This window comes from Lutjanus erythropterus, chromosome 10 (assembly GCF_056507025.1).
Source record: "Lutjanus erythropterus isolate fLutEry1 chromosome 10, fLutEry1.hap2, whole genome shotgun sequence".
Lineage (NCBI taxonomy): Eukaryota > Metazoa > Chordata > Actinopteri > Lutjaniformes > Lutjanidae > Lutjanus > Lutjanus erythropterus.
In genome coordinates this window covers 32,639,011-32,662,262 of record NC_139326.1, presented here as the reverse complement: position 1 = coordinate 32,662,262, position 23,252 = coordinate 32,639,011, and the positions used below count along the sequence as shown (strand labels likewise).

General features: G+C 39.9%; 1 protein-coding gene across 2 annotated transcripts; it reads right to left on the bottom strand.

Moving 5' to 3' along the window:
- Positions 1-1,231: 1,231 nt before the first annotated feature.
- Positions 1,232-23,236, bottom strand: golga3 (golgin A3). 2 transcript variants are annotated; one of them, XM_084729069.1, is made up of 24 exons: positions 23,162-23,236; positions 21,685-21,967; positions 19,619-19,900; positions 18,089-18,201; positions 16,930-17,651; positions 16,600-16,708; positions 14,802-15,108; positions 14,470-14,672; positions 14,241-14,378; positions 13,623-13,784; positions 13,149-13,517; positions 12,797-12,874; positions 10,483-10,746; positions 8,710-8,804; positions 8,126-8,342; positions 6,701-6,844; positions 6,300-6,497; positions 6,056-6,172; positions 5,763-5,902; positions 5,509-5,641; positions 5,052-5,174; positions 4,643-4,807; positions 3,290-3,456; positions 1,232-3,171 (listed from the first exon to the last, which is right to left on the bottom strand). In XM_084729069.1, the coding sequence occupies exons 2-24, from the start codon at positions 21,836-21,838 to the stop codon at positions 2,979-2,981; spliced, it is 4,593 nt and encodes a 1,530-aa protein (XP_084585195.1). In that variant the 5' UTR covers positions 21,839-21,967; positions 23,162-23,236; the 3' UTR covers positions 1,232-2,978. The 2 variants fall into 2 exon arrangements, with proteins under 2 accessions (XP_084585195.1, XP_084585196.1); XM_084729070.1 differs by having other exon boundaries at positions 19,745-19,900.
- Positions 23,237-23,252: the final 16 nt, after the last annotated feature.

The following is a 23,252-nucleotide window of genomic DNA, read 5'->3' as shown; positions in this document are numbered from 1 at the left end:
GAAAATCACGAACTGGTGGAAATGTAGGATTGGTATAAGCACCGGGCAAAGAATATTCGTGCTGGCACAATTCTGTACATGTAGGCCAACTTGGTCAGGCATGTGTGAGGCAAGCCAACAGCAAGACATGGCGATTCTCAAGATCTTCATACCAGAACTTTACGAAACATGAGTTACCCAAGGTTATGCGGATCGTTGTCCATTAAAGGCGAGAGCAAAGACAATTAGAATACCGTTTGCTGCTCGAGCCATTCCTGGAAGCCGATTTTGACAGGCATGCTAACAGTCATTAGCCAGTTAGCAAGGCAAGAAGCTAATCACTCATGCCACCGGTTAGCAATAGCACACCTTATTACGTACGGTAGAAATAAAGTTCTTATTGTTACCATACGCATAACCGTAAACACCACGGTTAACTGTAATGTACTGTTAGTTGAAAATATTATCATAATACCATGCCCACCTCCTCCTCTCTCCCCGGCTACTGTTGCTAGGTGTCTTCTCTCACCGCGACGGTTTCAAACTGCAGAGAGCGAGGACCCGGTTCTGTCCAACACACTGCCTGAACAAAATAGCGGCTTAAACGTGGGTAAATAAAACTTAACTTAAACAATTTTATAAGGTCTTTGTACACAAGGACTGTACTTAAGTACAGTTTTGACATACTTGTACTTTACTTGAGTATTTCCATTTTGTGCCATGTTATACTTTGTCTCCACTACATTTCAGCGGTAATAATAATAATAATAATAATAATAATAATAATAATTCATTATACTTATATAGCGCTTTTCAAATACTGTACTTCTTACTCCACTATATATACTTTACACTAATGATTATTTTTTATATTAAATAATATACTCATATGGTATAAGTACTATGCTACTAATAAACCCAGTAGTATATATAACATTTTAAATTGGCTCTAAATTGACAAAAATACATTACAGTGCTTTGACACGATTTTGTCAGTAATAGAAACAATATAATATACTCTAATAATGTGAAAGGAGCGTTCTGGAAATCTTACTTTTGATATTCTGAGTACATTTTAGCTGATAATACTAATGTATTTTTTCTTAATTAACATTTTGAATTCAAGACCTTTTACTTGTAACTGAGTATTTTTGAGCATTTTCAGACTGTTGTATTTGTACTTTTAATCAAGAAAAATATTGTAGTACTTCTTCCTTCACTGCAGCATTCACTGAATAAACACAAATTGAAATGACAGATGAATAGTGCAATTTTATGATAAATACAATCACATCTCCCAACACAAATGTTAAAACATAGGAATGAATCAATTCCAATCTTTGAAAAAAACAAGCAGATACAGCAAGGTTTATGCATTGAGCGCAGGTGCCCTAGCAAATGTTATTACACACTACCTAACGTTACAGTGAAAGGTAGTTTGGAAGATACAGTCCAAAATATTTTTTTCAGCACAGTATACAAATATGTTTGTCGTTATTTGCCTCAATAAGCATTCTTCTCAAACTATTTTATTGTCCCTTTGGAATTTCAGAAGCATACAATGGTGTTCAGACATTTTTTTTTTAGTTTGGGAATGAGCACCAACACAGCAGCTGCAGCAGCACAGTTGCATGCAGAAAGCTACTGTACCATCCACTGATCCCTCTACACTGAAATGTTAGTGTAGCTGTACCAGAATTAGTATCCACTTTGATTTACCGTTTGCATTTGATATCTTGTATTTTATCTTTGTTACACTGTTAAACAATTATGATGACTTTACAATCATACAAAAAGGAAGTGTATTTATATATTAACCTCTGAAAACAATTAACATATCCCCTTACCCATGAAAACAGCCATAAAACAAGTATAACATCTGATTCTGGGGTAGTCATTTTTTGTAAATACAGTATGTACCAAATGTAACAGAAAACAAACATCTGATTGCACCTACTGTTAGAAGAAGTAACGTTTTTGCTTCATCTTACAACTTTCTCTCTCAGTCAGTTAAGTTTTGATCATCTAGTGTGCAATGCCAGTTGATGCGACCCACTTATTTTACAATAAACCACTCTTCAGTAAGGATTTGCACACATTTACAATATTACATTTTACATTTTGCACACACCCTAAGCTCATTCAAACCAACTTAGTCCTTTACAGCATATTAAAGATTGCTTAAGGCTTTTTTGCGTACGAATTACTGCAGTCCATGCTAGACAAAACACCTCCATACATAACTGAGATTAATGTTTTTAGAGTTCAAGAACCCAAGGTGATATGGTTACAACGAATGTAAGAAACACTGCATTTTAACAAGAGGCGATACAAAAAACTGACCACAATTGTGCATGACTTTCAACTTCATGAAAAGGAGTGATGATGTTTCATCAACAACAGCTTGGAAACCATGTAGATGTGTAACCACGTCAGTTAAATCATAGATGAGCAGCTTCACACATACACAAGAAATGGAAGAACAGTTCATAGCCGGTCTGTGCAGACTCGTGGTTTCTTTTTCTGTCACCAAAAACACTTTTTGAAATCATGTCAGCCATCATTAAGCAGCATCAAAGCCACTGATTTCATATTACGAGGAGGATGACGACCAAATACCTTTCTAGTGAGGAAAACTGACGACTCAGAAGGGGAAAACTGGCCCAGCAGATCAGTTTAACAACCATGTTTGTATCTATGTTAACAAAACTGAAGATAGGGGATCCTCTTGGAGAGGCTGTCTGATAAATTGTAAATCTTTAACTCTAAATAAATAAATGTGACAATAGCATAACAAAAATATAAACAACCGTCAAATAAAGAGCAAAGAATAAAGCTATGATATATAAAGTATTACTCTGCGAAAGCACTTCTGTGCTGATGGGAGAATGCCAAATGTTGGCAGCAATTGTTAAGAAAAGAGAAAGGGAATAAGGGGCTAAAAGTGCCTTTGTGGATAAAACTCCACTCCCTCTATTGGCCTGAGAAAAGTTCTTCTGTTATGATTGCTGCTGTTCTGCTTCATTGTTATTTTCCGCCACCATGTTGTTTAGTGGTGTTGGTGATTTGGAGATGTTGTTTTGAAGCCCCAGTTGAGCCAGTTCCTCCTCTGTGTTTGTCCATGAGCTCATTGACTCATGTACTGTTACTGTGTGTTCCTCCATCTGCCTTTGGAGGCTGTCCATCTCCTCCCTGAGAAAAAAAAGAAAAAAAAAATCATTACATGTATTCTGTCATTCTTTGAAGACCTGCTCGGCACAACAGAGAGCTTCATGTCAGTATGTTGATTTGATTAGAACAGGAGGCTTACTTGAGCTGTCGTAAACAGTTGTGTAGGTTGTTGAGCGGCTCCTTGTTGACAGATGTTGACGGTTTCAGCAACTCATCCAACAGGGTGGCAGGCACTGGGCAGTCTGGGATTTTAACCGGCGTTACTGGGTTGGATGGGTTCCCCTCACTCTTCAGCTCCATGCGCTGCTACTCCAACAAAAGCATCATTAGAGGGTGTATTTAGTCATTTATCTTCAGCAGGCAATTCTTATGCAGCATTATTACGACACTGACCTTTAAATCTTTCTAAAGAGAGGGTGGGGGCTTTGTAAGCATTACTCATAGAAATTAATGAGCACACCCCAGCTGTGTTCAAAGAAGCCAGTATGCACTGCTTTCCATGTGAAAATGAAAAAATTCTGACATCAGGGTTCAGGGGTAAGTCTTTAAAGTTTAGAAAATGCTTAATTTTAACCATTATGTTTTCAAGTAGCATTATACTCGAAGTTAAATATACTCCTTGAAAAATGCTTGCTTTTCAACGTAGTCTGGCATTTCATCTACACAATCACTCATTTAAACCAGAAATCTACATTAGAAATGAAACAATCTCTATTTTTGCACAAGTCATGGGTGGCTATTTTTATTTTATTTTATTGAAGAGGGAAAACAACAGTAGTTTAAGTTGACAGGAAAATATAATATTTTTACACAATTAGTATTTAATAAAGACCAATATTTAATAACTTTTATTATTGCAATAAATATCATATCATGGACTTTATGGTGTTATGGTGGAGTCTTTGGTATCATTACATCCCTAATAAACAAAGTGACAGTATAAATTGATTGCTGTGGCTAGTAAGGAATTCTGTAAACTTGTCATGATAATCTGGAAATGTTTAGTTTAGGTACCTTGAATGATGATAGCTAATACTTTTTGGTTCTGAAAGCCTCCATGCAAAAAAATACAAAGAGTGACTTAACACTACAGACTGACCAGTGTATACGTAGGTTTTGATGACAAGCAAATGCAAATAACATTAAAATATAAAATATTTTGTAGTTCCCCCAAAATGTAGAACAAATGTTTGAACAAATTCACAGAAATTTGGCAAAAGAAAATGCAAAGCAGTGCAGCTTTCCAACCACTCTCATTATACAAATATTAGAAGTTAAGAACCCCGAGATAAACAGTTGGTGGCACTAATTCTCCACAAACCATAGCAGGTGAATGGAAAATGACTATGCTAAATTATTGCTCAGATAATCACCATCAGGCATTTTTATAAATAACTGACAGGTCTAGCCGTGGCTGGGAAGATTGTGAAAAAGCACTGAAACTATCACAGGAAACAACAACTTTACAAAGAGATAAATAAAGGTGCCTTACCTTCCTTAGACGGTTCTGTTTGAGGTCCTGTTTGAGTTGCTGGTTCTGCAGCAGGACCGTCTTCATGCTGTTCCTCAGCTCACCCACTTTGGCCTGCAGCATAAACTTGTCCTTCCTGGTGCTGCTCAGCTCCTCCTGCACTGATTCCAACTCCACCTTGATGTTCTGAGACAGAGAATAACCTTTGTTTGTTGTTAACCCTTATGAAGAGGGCAAAGGGGTGGCAATGACATAATTACTGTAAAGTAATAAATACAATGCGCACTTAATCCTTCCTCCCCCTCTAGACACTAACTGTTTAGTAAAAATAATTGTGTGAATTTGTTAATACATCAATATCTTATTTATTTTAAACATCTAGTTACTTAGGAGTTTTGTTGCCATATTTTACATGGCAATTAATACTTGCCTGCAGAGCTCTCTGTAGGTTGTCCAGCTCCCTGTGGTGACACTGCTCCATCATCTCCAGCTGCTGCTTCTGAGCCTCAAGATCCCTCTGCCGCTGCTCCACCTCCCACTTCAGGTCCTCAACCTGAACGAGCAGTAAATGTTAGACACCAGTGTCACTGAATTGTTCACTAATAGCAACAGGTGATGGGTATAACTGAAGGCTGGAAGTGATTTTAGAGAACTAGAACCCTAAAACTCTTATTAAAAGCCCAGGGAAATGACACAAGACTACACAGTCAAAACTATTTCATAATCAATTCAGGGTAATCAATGAAAAAAAATCATCAGAATAAACCAAACTGTATGGTGTCCATCATATTGGAGGTAGATGACCATGGCTTCTCTTTGTCAAGATATTTAAATGAAAGTCATCATCAGCTAAACATTTCAGTCTAACCTTTGTGCAGAATCCTTACCTCTTGGTTAGTGAGGGGCTGCTTGGCCAGTTCTTCGTCCAGTTGTTTCTGGAGGATCTGGAGCTGTGAATGGGCTTCAGCCAGCTCCTCTTGGAACCTGGAAACCTCCTGAGCATGCTGCTCATCCTGAGCCCTGCAGAGTATGACATATTTAATGATAAATTAGTGGTAAGATGTATAGCTACTATAGATTTTGCATTAAATATTAAAGTGCCAAAGGTAACTATATTCTTTAATTAGGCAGATGCACATACTGTAGTTTATGGGCTTCACTCTGCAGAGCTTTGACTAGGTCCTCTTTGGCCTGCAGGTCCTTCTTGATCTCTGACAGCTCCAGCATGGCTGCCCTGTAGTGCCGTCTATTGTGGGCTGCTTCAGCCTTTGCTGCTGCCACCTAGAGGACATATCACAACATTACAACTTGAATGACCCCCAACAGAGCCAAATACTCCAGATCAAGGACGGCTGACAAAAAGGCAAAATGAAATGAGTTGGCATTTTAACCAAAACAGACAGAGAAAACACTGCATCTTGATGTTTGGCCTACCTGTTCTTTCAGGTCCTTGACTTTGGTTTTCTCTTTTTCCAGGGCAAGCTGTAGAGTTTGTACTACCTGCTTCATTTGCTGGTCCTCCTCCTCTTTACGCTTAAGAACAGCTTGCACCTAAAACATGATGAAAGAGAATGTTCTGTTAAAAAATTCAAAGGTATATCATTCCTCAATCATTTCTTTTATTTTGGTAGGGGTAAACCAAAAATATATCAACATTATAAGACAAAGTAATTTTCACCTGTAAGTTGAGCTGGACAAGATCTGCCTCTCTCTTAGCTAAGGCAGACTCTAAAATGTTGGAATGCTCCTTTAGCGCACTGTGGGACTGTGCCAATCCAGCCAATTTCCCCTTTTCATGTTCCAGCTCAAGTGCCAGTTTCTTGTTGGCATCTTCCAACTTTCGAATCCGCTTCTTGAAGCATCGAGACTCTTGAAGCTGTGAAATCAATTCATGTCATCAATACGACACAGCGTACATGAACTGAGTGATTACTCAAGTGTTAACATGCTGCTTACACAGGGCTGTGATCAGTGTCATAACATGAAAAAATACAGGAAATAATCATTTCCCATTAGACATGAAGAGCAGTTCTGTTTAAAACCCTCAACATAAAGTGACACAGAAAGATCATTGTTCACCTCATCCTCGAGCTCCAGGACCTTCTCCTGGTACTCCTCCAGCTCTGTGGAGGTGAGTGTGATCACTTCCTGCAGCTCCTTCTCTAGCATGGTCTTACTGTTGGTCACAACTTGCAGCTCGGCCTGCAGAGTCTTAATCTTCTCCTGGATGATAGAAAAAGAAAAGCCACAGTGTATTTTATAGGTGACAAATATTTTCATGATAAAGAAACTAGAGTAGGGACTGTTCTGATCCAATACCGACATCAGGTGCCAATACTAACGTAATTCATTCAACCGATATCGGACTATATCACTGATCCACCGATTCCATCCATATTTTTAGGGAAAATAAATATGAAATATTGCTATATTACACATATAGCCAAAATGTTCTAACAGAAATGAAATAATTTGTAATTAAACCTTAAAGTAACATGAGACAGTCTGCAAAAGTATCAATATCAGCAGATTTCCAAATTCAGGCATTGCAATCAGATAGGAACTGTAAAATAACAGCTAGGTGCATCTCTAACAGAAATATGAGTCAAGGACAAGGGTAGACTGAAGGCTATTCTATAAACTGAGAGGTTTTGAATGGTATTCTTGTTTCTGTGTATAAAAGCAATACTGTATAATAGCATTCCTCATTCAGACTATGGGGAAGCACTTACAGTACAACTATTTAATTGAATACAAGTACTTCTTAATTTCAATTAGGAATGTTAAATATTGCTTATTCTTCAATTTGCTTTGACAGTGGCAGAATTAACATCTCTTCTGTCCCTTAAAAGCCTCGTATCCCCATTATCTTTGGCCTCCTAATATTTGTAAAGCCTTGAAAGAGTCACACAGCTATACAATTTTTTACACCAAAATTAGCACATATTTGCCCAAAAATATGTGATTGACTTGTTTCCCATTACCAGTAGATGAATTTGCTTTTCTATTTTTTTTCCTGATACGTGCAGCAAAGCCAAGACTCAACTCATGTTGGTGCAGTAAACCAGAGAGACATTTTTAAGTCTGGCTCTGAGTACTTCTGTTGCTTTAAAGAGAATCTTTATGGTTTGAACTTTAGTTTCTCTCCTGTGCCACTGTTTGTACTTTAAAGTATCTGCATTATTTCACTATTTCGTCTTCACGTTCAGCTATACAGGAGTCGTGTCGAGTTACTGCTGATCCAATATTTCCAGATTTTGCTGCTTCATAATAAAAGCTTTTAGATAACAAAATAACTGGGGGGCTTTTATTGTGAAGAACTTAAAGGAACTAAATTATGTTTATCCACCATTATAGATAGTTGATAATGCTGCTCTGATACTTCTGATACTTATAAAAAAGTGATGCCTTTCCTTGTGCTGATTGCCTAAAACCCTCCACCAAACAATATGTAGCAGTTGTGAATTTAAGGAACTGTAAAGGTCTGGCAGGTTTCTACTGTACCTGTAAAACCTGAGTGTTTCCCCCATCAGACACCTGGGCCTTGAGTTTAACCAGCTCCGCCTCGGCCGTCTCCTTGTCAGTCAAAGCCTCTTGGAGCCTCCTGCTCAGGATGCCCACAGCGTTCTCGTAGGCCTTGTGTTTGGCCTTCATCTCCTTCTGAGCACTGGTCAAATCTGTCCCCAGGCGCTTCATGCGCACCTTCTGCTCTGAGATGGCCCTGTTTGATACATGTAAGAAATTTAAAAAGTTTAAAATGACCATGGGGAAAAAGGTTCGTTCTGACAGCAGACAATACATGCATATGAACACAGGATGCAGGTGTGCATGCTGTACATCGTTAAAATCACATTTAATTAACATGTAGCCTAGAAAACACACAAACAATTGTTTAATGTAATGATGTGGATGGATGTGCTTTTCAAACCACATGTACTGACTCACATGTCTATGTGGCGATTGTATAAGCATTGCCCTCTATTTGTCTTTATAAATAGCACTTGACAACAGAGATATGCATCATGGTCCAAGTCATTACTGTGGGAATCATTCAAGCTCTCCAGCCCTCCATGCAGCACATGACTCACTTTTTGGCTTCACCCTCCATTTGCTCCACCTGTTTTCTCAAGCCTTCGTTCTCTTCTGTCACTGCTGCTAGCTGGCTCTGATCAAACTGTAGAGACTAGAGTGAAAGACAAAGCAGATATTTCACATTACGACAGGATTCAAACTAAAACAGTTTATTTACACCTGCTTATACAACGCTAATTCCAAAAAGGTTGGGACACTGAATAAAACTGAATAAAAAATTGAATTCAATCATTTGCAAATACTTTTTGACTTGTATTCAATTGAATACAGGACAAAAACCAGATATTTAATGTTCAAACTGATAAACTTTATTGTTGTTTGTAAATATACACTCATTCTGAATTTTATGTCAGCAACACATTTTTTAAAAAGTTGGACGGGGGAACAAAAGACTGGGAAAGTTGTGGAATGCTCAAAAACACCTGTTTGGAACATAAGACAGGTAAACAGGTTAACTGGTAACAGGTGATAACATCATGATTCAGTATTAAAGGGTCATCCTCGAAAGGCTCAGTTGTTCACAAGCATGGATGGGGTGAAGTTCAGCACACTGTGGAAAACTGCATGGCACGGCATTCTCAACACAAAACTGCAGGAATTTAAGGGTGTCACCATCTACAATCCATAATATTATTAAAAGATCGAGAGAATCCAGAGAAATCTCTGCACCAAGTGGCAAGACTAAAAACCAATACTGAATGCCCGTGATCTTCGACCCCTCAGGTGGCACTGCATTAAAAACCAACATAACTGTATAAAGGATGTTACTATATTGGTCTGGGAACACTGTTGTCAGTAAACAGTTTCCTGCTCCATCTACACATGAAAGTTAAGACTGTATCATGCAAGGAGAAAGCAATATATCAACAACATCCTGGGCCCAAACTCATCTGAGATGAAGTGACATAAAGTGTCCTGTGGCCTGACATATCTATATTTCAAACTGTTTTCAGAAATCGTGGACGTTATGACCTCCAGGCTGAAAAGGAGAAGGACCATCCAGATTGTTATCAATGTTCAAAAGCCAGCATCTGTGATGGCATGAGGGTGTGTTCATGCCCATGGCCTGAGTAACCGTCACATTTGTAAAGGCCCCATTAATGCTGAGAGGCACACAGAAATATATGCTGTCATCCAGATGATGTCTTTTTTCTGAGACTTCCCTGCTTACTTCAGCAAGACAACTTCAACACACATTCTGCGTGTGTTGCAAAGGCTTTGTAGTAAAAAGAGTTGTGGTCTTCCTGCAGTCTCGACCTTTCTCCCATTGAAAATGTGTGGTGCATTATGAAGCGCAATATAACAATATAACAACAGAGATCACGGACTGTTGAGCAATTCAAGTCTTACATCAAGCAAGAATGGAAAAGAATTTCATTTTCAAAACATCAGTAATAGGGGTCTTCAGCTCCCAGACGCTTACATAGTGTTGTTAAAAGAAAACGTGATGTAACACAGCAATAAACATGCCTCTGTCACAACCTTTTTGGAATGTGTTGCAGGCATGCAATTCAGACTGAGTGTATATTTACAAAAAAAACAATAAAGTTAATCTGTTTGAACATTAAATATATTGTCTTTTTACTATATTGAATTGAATAAGTCAAAAAGTATTTGCAAAATATTGAATTCTGCTTTTATTTTCGTTTTACACAACATCCTACCTTCCTTGGAATTGGGATTGTACATTCAAATCATCAATGTTTATTTTTACTATGTGAGGAAAATTTTATAAGGAATATTGGGCAAATTAAAATAATTCTAATTACCTGGATCTGGGTTTCTAGCTGATCCCTCTCTGTCTGAATGGCTTGCAGATGGGCCTCCATGTTGCTCATCTGCTCCTGGACTCTCACCACCTCCTTCTGCAGCCGAGCCTGCTCCAGCTCTGCCGTCTGCTTCTCCCCCTGAATGCTCAGCAGCTCCTGCTTCAGGTCCTTCACCTCCGCCAACAGACGCTTTTTGGTGGACTTAAGCTCACTGATCAGCTGGTCTTTGGAGCTGGCGTCCCGGCGGTAGGCTTCCACCATCACCTGGAAAGTCAATAACAGTTAAGGAGTGTAAATAGTCTTGCTAATATTTGTTTTGACTGAGACAGTAGGCAAAAGACCTTTTATGAAATACTGGAGACAGTGATGGAGCAAAGGCTGAAACAGGTTTTGAAACCCACACTGCATCATCTCAAGGCTTGAGATACATTTCACACAAAGGAGGTTTATGCACACAGAGTTGCACAGGCTTTATTTTTCAGCCAAAACAGCCTTGTGTTTATTCTTAACAGGAACACATACTATATAAAACACAGTGTGACATTTTAGAAAACATTACAGGAAACCAAGGAAGGCTGTGATGCTGGGTGTTTTTGTTAATGCAAATATATTCAAATTGCTTTACAATGTTAATGCAGGTACAGCTGTACCAGCTGTGTGTCGTGTCCCTGCATTTGACGGATTGAGCAGAATCAATTTGCTCACATTCCTAGTGATCGAAAAATGAACAAAACATCTTTAAATCTGAGAGTAAATGCCTCATCTTACTTATTTCTCAGTATCCTGAACTGCAGGCCTGTGGACCAGATCTGGCTTTTTCACAAACTCAATCTGGCCCCTTTGATCATTTATAAACATGAAAACAGTATATCATTGTGATATTAAATAATCTATATATGTTCATGGGTGTTTACATGGTTTATTAGAAGATCATAATTTTATGTGTCAGCTTATTAGTCCAGTTTCTTCCAAATGGTGCGCAGTGGGATTTTGTGATTACTACATTATTACAGTAATACACAAGTATACAAAAAGTTATGAACTAATTTTTTATTTTCTACATCAGTACATTGTATGTACACATTTCCCAATACAGAGACTAAGTGCCTTAAAAATCCTCAAACAAAAAAAAACTTCTGTCAAGCAACCCCAAATTTCCTCTGCACAGATGCCAGATGGTGGAAATTATTAGCCTGTGTTACATCAAAAGTCCCGATTGATTGATGTCTTATGTTTTAAAACTGCTTCTGTTTGGCTAATACTTGTTGCCTCGTTTGTTATGTCGGCTATAGAAGAAACTATTCTGCACAGATATGAACACAGGTGTGACTTGAAATTTTGGCTTGCCCTTTGGTGTGCCTTAGGCACAATAAGTTTGAAAACAACTGAACTAACCCATTCACTGGTTATATCTGTTATTAAGCAAAGAGATTCTATTTTTTAACTCAGGCTTTTTAAGCAGAGGGAATTTAGTCGAACTGAATGAAAAAAGATGTTAAATGCAGCGTTGTGTTTATTAAAACAAGGTTGTTCTAATCGAGGAATACAGAAGTGAAATGATTTTTCTAGTAGTTTTGTATGGAATGTTTTTTTTTTGCAATTGTGAAAACTAAGGTACAGTGTTTTACACATTTAAATTCCAACTTTACAGGAGAGACAGGAAATGTAAACATCAAGCCCCTTAGCATTTTGTTCTTTCAAATCTGGACCTTCTAAACAAATATCTATTAGGCTGCTGCCCCTTTTAACAAGTAGTTCATCAGTCATGCCACAGTACCTCAAACACCATTTATGTATTTACTTTACATCAATTGAAGAGACATATTAGTTTGTTGAAACAGGATTCAAACTTTTCTTCTTTGCCACCAGTGGTGCACTTGTTTTCTTTCCATGCATTGCTGAAAGCAGACCCAATACAATTTGATTGACTAAGATGAATGTTAATTTATAAGTCTGAAGGCTCTACAAAAACTCCAGTCTTGAAAGAAATTGAAATACAATTGACATTTCTGTCATTCTGTCAATAAACTCCACCCTCTTTATGACAGCCTGCCAATGCGAAATTAGCACCATCCACCATTGCTCAATCCACTGAGGCGTGTCAACCAGCACTGTTCTGAGACGATAGCCATCTGGCTCCACAATGCACCCACCCACGACAGCATCAGCCGAAGCCAGCTGGTCAATTACTGACAACTGTTTCATACATGTACACAAAGTCTACACAGTCTATATTTCTTCCTGTCTTCTACCAACTCTACCCAGCAAGAGAGAGCAGTACATGATGCTCCCATATAAGCGAGAGACGGCTTACCTTCTGTTGTTGGAACTGCTCCTTAAGTTTCTGAGCTTGTTTCTTCAGGGAACTATTTTCCTGCTGAAGAGTTTCAATCTGTAACAAAGGTCCTTAGTTATTGACTACATTTTAGTGGAGAAGTAATGAAGAAAAATAGATCAAAATGTTACTTGAATTTTAGTACAAACTGATTAACCATAACATAAACAAATTATGTGTCACTGTGGAAGTAGACGTGACTATAATGATGATCACAAGTGAATGCCATTATTTGATCTTAAGTAACTGATAATGGTTTAATCACACTTGTGGTTATTTTTTCATGGCATTATCTTTCTTTCACTAGTGTTTTTTGTCACCTGCCTCATACCTGATTGGCCTTGACCTGGACTTCCTGTCTGAGCTGATCCAAGACATCAGAAGCCACGAGAACATCCTCTCCAAGCCGTTCAGCACTCTCATCGAGTTGGCTCTTGTCTGCCCGGGCTGCCTGCAGCGCTACCTCCAGGACAATTTTCTCATTTTGGAGGAATTGGATGTTGTCGTCCTTGGCACTGCTTTCTGTTTGCAGCTCGGCCAGCTGGGCCTCCAGCTCCAGGTAGCGGGCCTCTAGCTGGTTGATGGACTGCTCTTTGGTGTGCAGGTTCTCCTGAGTGGTGGTCAGCTGGCGCATCAGCTCCAGATGCTCTTTCTGGAGTGACTGCAGCTGCATGTCCTTCTGGGAAAGGGTCAGCCTCACCTGAGCGGGGCAGAGTGTGAAAAGCAGTTCAGAGCAGAGTACAAAAAGAACTGTACTGTCCACTCCAGGTGGAAAACAAACTACTGTGACATTTGGCATGACTACCTGCTCTAGTTCCCTTTCCAGGGTGCTGGCTGTGTTGGCCAGTTTTATTAAGCGTTCTCGCTCTTCTTCAAACTCCTCCAGCTTGTGCTGCAGATCATCTTCCACCATGGTCTTTGCATCCTGGATCTGCTTATAATTAGCTTCCTGGGTCAGCATGTCAGCCTAGGTCACAGACAGTAAAAGGTAAAAGATTGATTTTAAAAATCATTATCCAACAACTATCCAACAAAAGAGATATCTAATAATTTGTACTTTTTGTAATTTAGAAAACCCTGCTTTTATTGAGATTCCAATGGCATTAAGGTATGTGATGTTTTCAAAGCAGACATATCGACTTAAACTGGACTGATACTGCAATTGTGATATGATGCATCATTATTCTCATTTGTGTTGAAAAACATTTAAAAATAATCATGGTGTGATCTTCTGTACTGAATAGATGTTTTCTCAAGTCTGTAGAATGTGATGTGTAGGTGAGGACATCTCTGCAGCATGACAATGTTTAATTTAAAATGATATATTGCACTTAAGGCATTTGAAAATGGCAGTAGGCCATATGGCAATGTCAACAAAATTTGGATTAACTGTTGAGCCCTAAAGGGATTTTGAAGAATGTACCTCAATGCTCTGAAGCTGAACAGCAATACGCTCTTTGTCTTTGATGGAGCGGTGTTGGGTCTCAGTGAGTTGTTGGGACAGAGTCACATTCTCCATCTTCAGATGTTCCACAACACCGATCTGAGTCATCTGTCCGGCCTGGCGAGGGACAAAAAACAACGACAAAATCAACTCGTCTGACAAATGTCAAACCTTGATGAAAAACCGACCGCATTAGCATCAACCTTACCTGCATGTTGGCCATTTCGCTCTGCAGTCGTACTCTTGCATCCTGGGCCAACGCTAGCTGCTGCTGGTACCACTGTCTGACCTGCTGTAGGGAGTCTATTTCAGCCTGGGACGTCTTCAGTCGACTCTGCAGGGTGCTGCGCTCCAGCTGGACCTGTTGAAGCTGGTTCTGAAGACCACCCATCTGCTGACGCAACTCCTGAACTGTAAAGGTATAAGATAAAACATCTCATTAAGATTTTTGCAAACAAACCAGCACTTCACTGGGTAGTCCATTCACTCAAAGCACAATCAACATTATTGTACTCAGCTCTCTCTGTCACTGTCACTCACCTGTATTGTCTCTTGAGGTTACAGTGTTTTGCATCTCCTCCACCTTCCCCATGAGCCTGTTGTACTGGTCTTCAGCCACCTTCAGGTCATTGCTTAACGAGGCCAAACTGGCATTCTTGCTCTCCAGACTGCCCTGGAGCTCCACCATGGCCTTCTCTAGCTGGCTGCAGTTCTGCCGGAGCGTGCCAACCTCTGTGGTGAGGGCGCTCTGCTTGTCCTGGCTGAATTGAGCCTCTTCCTTCTTCGCCTGCAGCTGAGCATTCACTGTGGCGAGCTGGGCCTGAAGCTCTGTCTTCTCCTTGAGAGCCTGGTGGATAGGAAAGTGTGGTCAGCCCTTGCACCCAAGTATTCTGTGTGTTTCCAATATATTGCCACAGATAAGTTAACTTCCATATTCTGTTGTATTTTTTTCCCTTTGTCCTTGGGTTAGGATTTCAGTTAAGAAATCTTGGTGCCACAATCCAGGGTAATGATTTATATAGAAGTCTATTTGGATCTTAAAAGCTTCAATAATAGCTATAATAATAATGGCTAATATAGAGATAGCACATTTCACCAGCCAACAATGGGTAGACAATAAGCTTTCCAGAAAGCCCCAGCCACCAGATATAAATTAAATCTTGTAAATTTTGGTGAGTTGCTGAGATATCGGTCGTACAGATGTATAGATGGCATTTGGCATGTGGTGCTCAAAGTGCCAGGCACAGATAGACTGCAGGTGGTGCCCTTTTTTCCTATTTCTTTTTCTAATTTTATATTTTAGTTTTAAATTTTTAAATATTTAATTCTCATTCTGAAAAGTGGGTTGTGATGCCCACAACTGCATTTGATTCCAACTCTTGCAACGGCCCGAGCCCTCCTTCTTCTGTCACAGCCACCACAGGTAACACACACAAATCGAGCGGCATGCAGAGCAGCATGATCACATATCCCCAACCTGCCTTAATTGATGACAGCCAGGTAGTGCGTGATTGTTTACCACTGTTGTAAAACTAAACCACACTAAAAATGCACATTGCATGGTTAATAGTCTGTGCAATCATATCTGAAAGTTTAAAACATTCACTTACAGACAGAGCTGCTGTAGTGGGCGTGTCGACTGCAGGTAGGTATTTGACTATGTAAGTCACTGTGCATCGTATTCATTGTGTATATTTGAGGTGGGTCTTTGTGTGTATGAGAGATAGAAAGGAGAGGGAGCAGCTGTGCTCAGGGTGGATGAAGTATTCAGATCCTTTACTGAAGCAAAAGTACTAATATCACACTGTTAAAATACAAATAAAAGTCCTGCATTGAAAATGTTACTTCAGGAAACTTATGTTAAGTATAATCAGGGAAATGTACTTAAAGTATTAAAAGTAAAAGTATACAGAATACTATTATATATTATATACAAAATGAGGGGGGAAGAGTGTAAGACAATGATGAAGAGAACAAAGGCCAGGAGTAGGAGGAGGCAGTTTTGATTTTGAATGGTTATTTGTTTCACAGACCACGAAAACATGCACAACATGACATTTGATGCCTGCTCTTGTGATAATGTAAACAGTGAATGCTAAAGAGCGAGTGGAACCTACTTCCACTATATTTGAGAGAAGGCAGACATCTATACGCCTGATATCTCCAAGACTCTGTAACTCACAGCAAAACTAGATGGACAAATAGTTCTGCAAGGAAAAGGGAAGTCTTCAACTTAATGCAAATTTTTCAGGGTTGATGATGCTGTATTGATTTTTCATGACTTCCAGGTTATTTTGTCCACTCCACATAAGTACAAAAAGCAGTATTTTTATACTACCTGATTGGCCTCAGATGACAAAGATTCAAGCTGACCCTCCAGTCTCATTTTCTCTTTCAACACCTGCAGCATTTCATCGTGGCCCATCACTGAACTCTCCAAAGAAACACTGAAACAGATGTTAACAACATTGGTGCTCAAATGATTTGTAATCAATTGACTAACATTTGTAAGTATCATTCCTTTCAGTGTGAGGGACTGTAGTTCTCCCCAAGCAATATGTCACAATATAGTACTGTCTTAAACTTGGCTGTAAACACACCATAAATTCATAGACTTGCAGATTAATATAATTCATTTATTCCTTCCTGATCTGATGTTGATGGATACCTGCTGGAGAAACTGTCCCTGCGGCTGCGAGGCTCAGCTGTCCCTTCTCTCTCCTGCTCCAGCTCCAGCAGGTGCTGCTCCTCGCTGGCCGCCTGCAGCACCTCCTGCAAGGAGGGGAACTGGCCCATGGCCTCTGGAGCGATCTCCCTCCCCTCCACTGTGTAGGGCCCCCGCTGCCTCTCCACTGCTGCTGAGAGCATGCCGTACGTCCCCCTGGTGGACACGCTGCTGTAAGATGAGCTGTCGCTGTCGTTGCCGTCGTTCCCTGGCCTTGTTCCTGATTCGCTGCCGTCAATTTCTGAGACGTTGTCCCCGACTTGGAGTGAAACACCAGGCTGGGCCTCCGTCTCACAGGTGCTGCTCTCCGACATCACGCTGACCTCGGACAAAGTGGACACTGAGCTGATGGTGGACTGGAGGGAGCTCATGGTGCTGTCTGCTGTTCTTACTCCACCTCCTCCTCCTCCTCCTCCATCATTTTCAGGAGACTTGTAGTCAGCCAAAGAGTGGATCTTGCTTGGGCGGGGTGATCTAGACTTTCTCTCCTTGGGAGGGGGAATTCCCAAGCTACCCAGTTTGGGACCACGGGGGACACTGGTCCTCAGGAAGGAATACTCCTTGGTCATGGCAACAGCGCTGGCCCGGGGCAGAGCCTCAGGGTGCAGCATGAGCTCTGGATCCAAGGTGCTGGATGGCCTGTTCTTGGGGGTGTTGCGGTGAGACTAGAAAAGACAGAATAGAAATGTTACTGCCATCCTGACCAAATCTGGCACAAGGTTTTCCTGCTTGAAACCCACATTATAATGTATTAACTTAGGAATAATGGTAACAGAAAATCTTAAGAAGAAAATCCACAACTATAAGGCACTCGAGAGCCAAACCTACATCATTGCTGAACATTTCTCCAAATTTAAAAACTGCAGCCTTTATACCTCTTAAACTGTTTATTTTTTGGGTTACCTTCTCAATGTTTAGCAGCCTACTTCAGCTGGGTGCAAGTCTATCCACAAACATGAACCACAAGTTCAACTCTGCATATATATACACATCACCAAAGAAATAGTTATCTAATAGCGGAGCTGGTTGAGGAAACACAAAGATCTCAAAGGCAAATAGAAGAAGAGTTGAAAGCAAAGTGACAGCTCCTCCATTCACTCACTCTCTCCTTATGCCTCTGCACTCTGTACTGTTTGAGCTGCTCCTCCAGACGCCGACGAGCCTCCAGGCGAATCTTCTCCTCATTCTCCATCTCCAGTGACGGCTTTGGGTTGGCTGAAGGGAAAAGTATGTTAGACAAAAAAAAAAGAGGAACGTTCCCTGTGATGACATACTGTGCAACTACACGACTTCATTTACACAAGGTCTAGTTTATCAACTGAAAGGTTGAATCCTACCAATAAGCTGTATGTTGCATCATTAATTCAGGGTTAATGACTGCAACAGCAATGTGGCTAGTATAGCCAAAATCCAATGAGTTAAATGAACACTTCTCTAAATACTTGGGATGCGTGACAAACACCGATAATGGAAAATTTATATTATTATTCACTATTCTGATAATGAATCTGTAGCTGATAAGTATCAGCTATAATAATACCTGATTTGACCGATTATGTCAAACATTTAATTTGAATTATTAGGCAAGATGCTCTATAAAAGTGATAGTATAATGTAAAGTTTTTGGACGCTAGAAAAGATTAAATGAACATTTGAAGAGTCAGAACTGTTCTTTGATTGTGTTATGTGATGTTAGTTAGATTTGGTTCAGTCAGAGTTCTTGAATATTAAATCATCCATCTTTGCTGACCACTTCTTTGCCTTTCTCGAGCTATAATTAAGTGAAAAAAGTTGTTAGACACATTCATGCAGCACATGGCTACTGAAGCATCCCTTTAGCTGCACTTGCTTGTGGATCAAGAAGCATAATTAGGGCCACTGAAAATGAGGGGTGTCACGATTCTCCAAATCCACAACTTGATGTGACTTTCGATTTTAAGGTCACAATTCGATGCTTGTTTAACTTTTGTTGTCATAGTGACGTCAGTTGGATTTGGTTCAGTCAGAGCTATGAAATATTAAATTATCCATCTTTGCTCACAATTTCTTAGCCTTTCTTACTGTCAGGTGTACAGATAATAAAAACTTTTTAAAATGTTAAATGATCAATTATCTGATCAATATTGACTATTAAAAGCAGTTAAATATTGATTACCAGTATTGGCTGAAAGGTCCCTATCATGCATCGCTACTAAATACATTAAACAGATGTACACTGGATGAGTCATGTTCTGTGTAGGAGTTGCCAAACAAAACCACCACAGCTTGTGCCAAGCCTAAAAATATAACACTTCATAATTGTGAACAAGGCAACTGTGCCTGACTTTAAAATATCACCAAAAAGATAACATCATAGAGGGATTAGTTCCAAAATGCAGCCATTAGTCCAAACATGTTCCCACACCAACACCAAATTCTAATCAAGCAATCAAATGCCTACAAGTTGCAGGAAGAGATTAGACTCAAACAACTAAAACAAAATACCACTGATTGCTTTTGTTTGGATACACAGACAAGGGAGTTAAAAAAGGATGCAGACATGAGCCATAAAAGTAAAACATCCCACAGCAAAATGAGGTTAATGTATAGGGGGGTAAATAGGGGGCATTCACTCCACGGAGTTTATGCTTACACAATTCAGTCTCCTGCATAGGCATACTGAGTCTGAGTGACTGCAATGAATCACCCGTGTGAACCGTGAGCTCAGCACTAGCCCCCTCAGACTTCTCTAGCATCATGGGTGGATAAGAAGCCACACCTGCGGAGGGCTCTTGGGTCTGGGAGTTGACAGGGGAACTGGTGCTCTGAGGAGGGGCTGTTGGAGTCAGAGACCCATTTATGTGGGTGTCCCCAGCAGCACCGAAGCCTTCTGCCAGTCCATCTCCGTTTGGCATCACGTCTGAACTGACAGGACCTGAAAGGGAAGGGGGTAGAGAAGCCCCGGGGAATGTGACAATTAGTCAGGAGAAGTAGACTGCAAAGTCAAGAGTTATTCTTACTTGGGCAAGCTGAGTGATGACTTTGTCAAGCTCTAATAAAGTGAAAAAGGTAGTTGGAAACATTCATGCACATGGTTAACTGGAGCATCCCTTTAGCTGCACCTGCTCTTGTATCACAATTAGGGCTCATATTACAAGGCAATGACATTTCAAAGGCACTGAAAACCTGTTTTCTTTTCAGCTTCAAACTACGGGCGATTATGTCAAACAAAAACATATTTTCTACTACAGTTGGAACAGTTTTGATTATTCTTCTGTCTGCTGTTTTGTCTGTGCTGTTAACACTGATTAGAAGTTTCTCACGGGCTTTGCTGGAAAAAGACTTGTCATATATTTCTGTGTACCAAAAAGAATTACGGAACAGTTGAATCAAACTGTTGGCCAGGCCAATGTGAAACAAATGTCATCATACCACACCAATGCAGTCCTGATAAAGCAGATACATTTTTGTATTAAATCTTAAATAATACCTAAGGACGTTTTTTTTCCCCCAAACTTCAACTTTGATTGTTTCTTATTTAGTCATGAAAATTTACTGTTGAAGAGAAACAGTTAAGATTTTAAAACAAATTTTCAGTTTTATTCATTTTCAGAGTTTTATTCAGGGCACAGCTGAAGATATGACAAGAAAGGGAGAGCAAGAGTGGGGAAATGATGTGCAGTAAAGGGCCACTGGAGCAAGTCAAACCCATGGTCGGTGCAGAGGACTCAGCCTCAGTACACTGGATGAACGCTCTACCAACTGAGCTACCAGGCCACCGTTTTCAGAGGTTTTAAATGCAAATTCAAACACTGTTATACCATATTCACTAATTATACATTAAAACTGCTATCAAAACGAATCCCACATGCTTCTTAAAGGGGAAAACAACTGATTAAAACCATGTCTTTCATGGTTCTGGGGGAGCTCTGTCTGGCTTAAATAACCCTGTGACGGCACCTGTCAGGATCTTACTGTTTCTGCTGCTTTGATTTTGACCATTTCTACAAAATATCTGTCTCTTGCTCCACTCTAGACTATAAGCATTGTGTACCCCTGATGATAACTAATTAGAATTCAGTTCAGCTATTTAACACATTAGTCCAAAGAACCGTGTAACATGGAGCAGTGGAAGGCCTCAGGCCTTGCAGTATCCACCAAAGCAGGTCATGCATGGCAGGATACAAGTGTTGGATAAAAGAGATACCAGTAATATCGCTGTAGGGGAAAGAACTTTGCAGACCAGAGAGCAGAGTTGGAAACAATCTAATTACAGCACAAGTACAGTCATTCTAGGAATATATTATAAACAGAAAATTACAAGTAGTAGTTACAAGCCTGTCTACAAACAACCAGTCCTTGTGATTCTGATAAGTATAACAAATACTGCTTTTAAAAAGGACCAGACAGTTTGAAAAACTTAATGTACTGTAACATTCTTCCCTGATGTTGGGCTACCAGATATGTGCCAGAACTCTATTTTAGCATATTTCTCATTACATATTCAGATTAACTTAATTTGTTAAAAAACATTCATTGGATTAGTTTGTTTTTCTTTAAGTACTGTGGTTCTTTCAATTCTTAGCAGCCACCTTTTGGTTTGGTTTGCAGATCACTGGTAGTGAGGGTGATGGTGACACATTAAGACATATTTTGAGCACATACCCTTGCATTCAATAAAACCTAAACGTATCCCATTTAGATAGAATCAGTACTCACCATTATGAATATCCCCTTTTATGTTTTGTGCGTTCTCAAGCCCTTGCTGGTCCACAGTATGGGTTTCAGTGTCTTTGGATTTTATAACATGGGCTTCCTGATGAGCATGAGCCTCCATCTGAGCTGCTTCTGATCCGTTAGTATCCATTTCCATTCAGAAACTGAACAGTCACAATACTGCTGGTGCTGCTTTGGAAAGAATTTCTCACAAAACCATCTTCTTAGGAGGCAGGCCAGCTGGGAGCATGCCAGTGTCCAGGAACTCTTCTGAACACAGACCACACTAAAGAGAGAAAACATGAAGTGACCCGCTTATGATTTACAACTCATTTGCAGAATATGACATGCCGTTAAGATCATTACACATCACAAGAGTTGTGACTCCTCAGGAATGATCTGTTTTAGACAGTAATAATGTTATGTAACAACACAGCCTACTTTAATTTACACATAAGCTAAAGTCAAGGGCTAACGAGCTGGCTCGGTGGTTAAGTAGATTGTCTCGTGTTAATTATAGATTAACTAGGCCCTTACTTTGCATTTACATACCTTTACTTTCATGTACATACAGAGAAAACCACCGACAAATCCAGTTATGCCGGACCAAAACTGTGATTTTTTATGGGCTCTGTAAGTTACAATCTGTTGATGAGGCACACACGCCGTATCATCCGGCAAACAGACGTTTAAATCTATCAACTGTCGTGCTTTAACTTAACGGTTGCTTTATCGTGAGAGCGGCAGATACTGCCTCTGATAAGACTGATTTTTATTTTGTCTGTTTGTTTGTCTTTTCTTTCTTTTGTTTGTTATTACAAATAATTCAGAAGAAATCAGCAGTGCTTTAAAATTGTGGACAATGGTCGACAGGCACGGCCCTCTGCTTGCATTTATGAATTTTAAACAGAGTGTGACATTCAGTTATCTCTTATTAAGAGTGGATGGTATGCAGCTATCGGCTTATAGCGTCGGTGACATTACTCAAAACTCCTGCACGTTTTAAGTTAATCAGTGATAATCGCATGTTATCTGTCACTTTGGATGTTAATGATAACCTTTGACAGGCTGCGTTGCTAAGTTAGCTGGAGTCAACACTTCAGACGACGTAACGAGATAGTCATTGATAAACATAAATGTACCGGCTGTATGTAAAGGTTCGCCCTCATGTGTTGACAGGGTTTAGTGAAGCTCTACCGCCTAATGACAGGCAGGACTTAAAGTAGGTGGGTAAAACTAGCTCCCAATGCTAGCGGGACAGCTAGCTAACGTTTGATGATGTGTTTACGACGGGACCTGTCAAGCTAACTCTGCTAACTCGCTAGCTAGAATCAGCAGCGCCAGTGTAGAGGAGGGATTTCTCACACATTTTAGATAAACCGATTAATTACCCTCTGTCGCGTAAATACGTTACAACTCCAGTGTGTAAATTATAGAATGACAATTTCTGTAAACGTTTCAAAGGACAATAAATGCTCACCTCTCTGCGAGCTTCGCCTTTCACTACGTGGCTGTTTAGATTCCGTCCCTTTATCTGTCCGACTAGAAACAGAGGGCGCGCACACATCTGG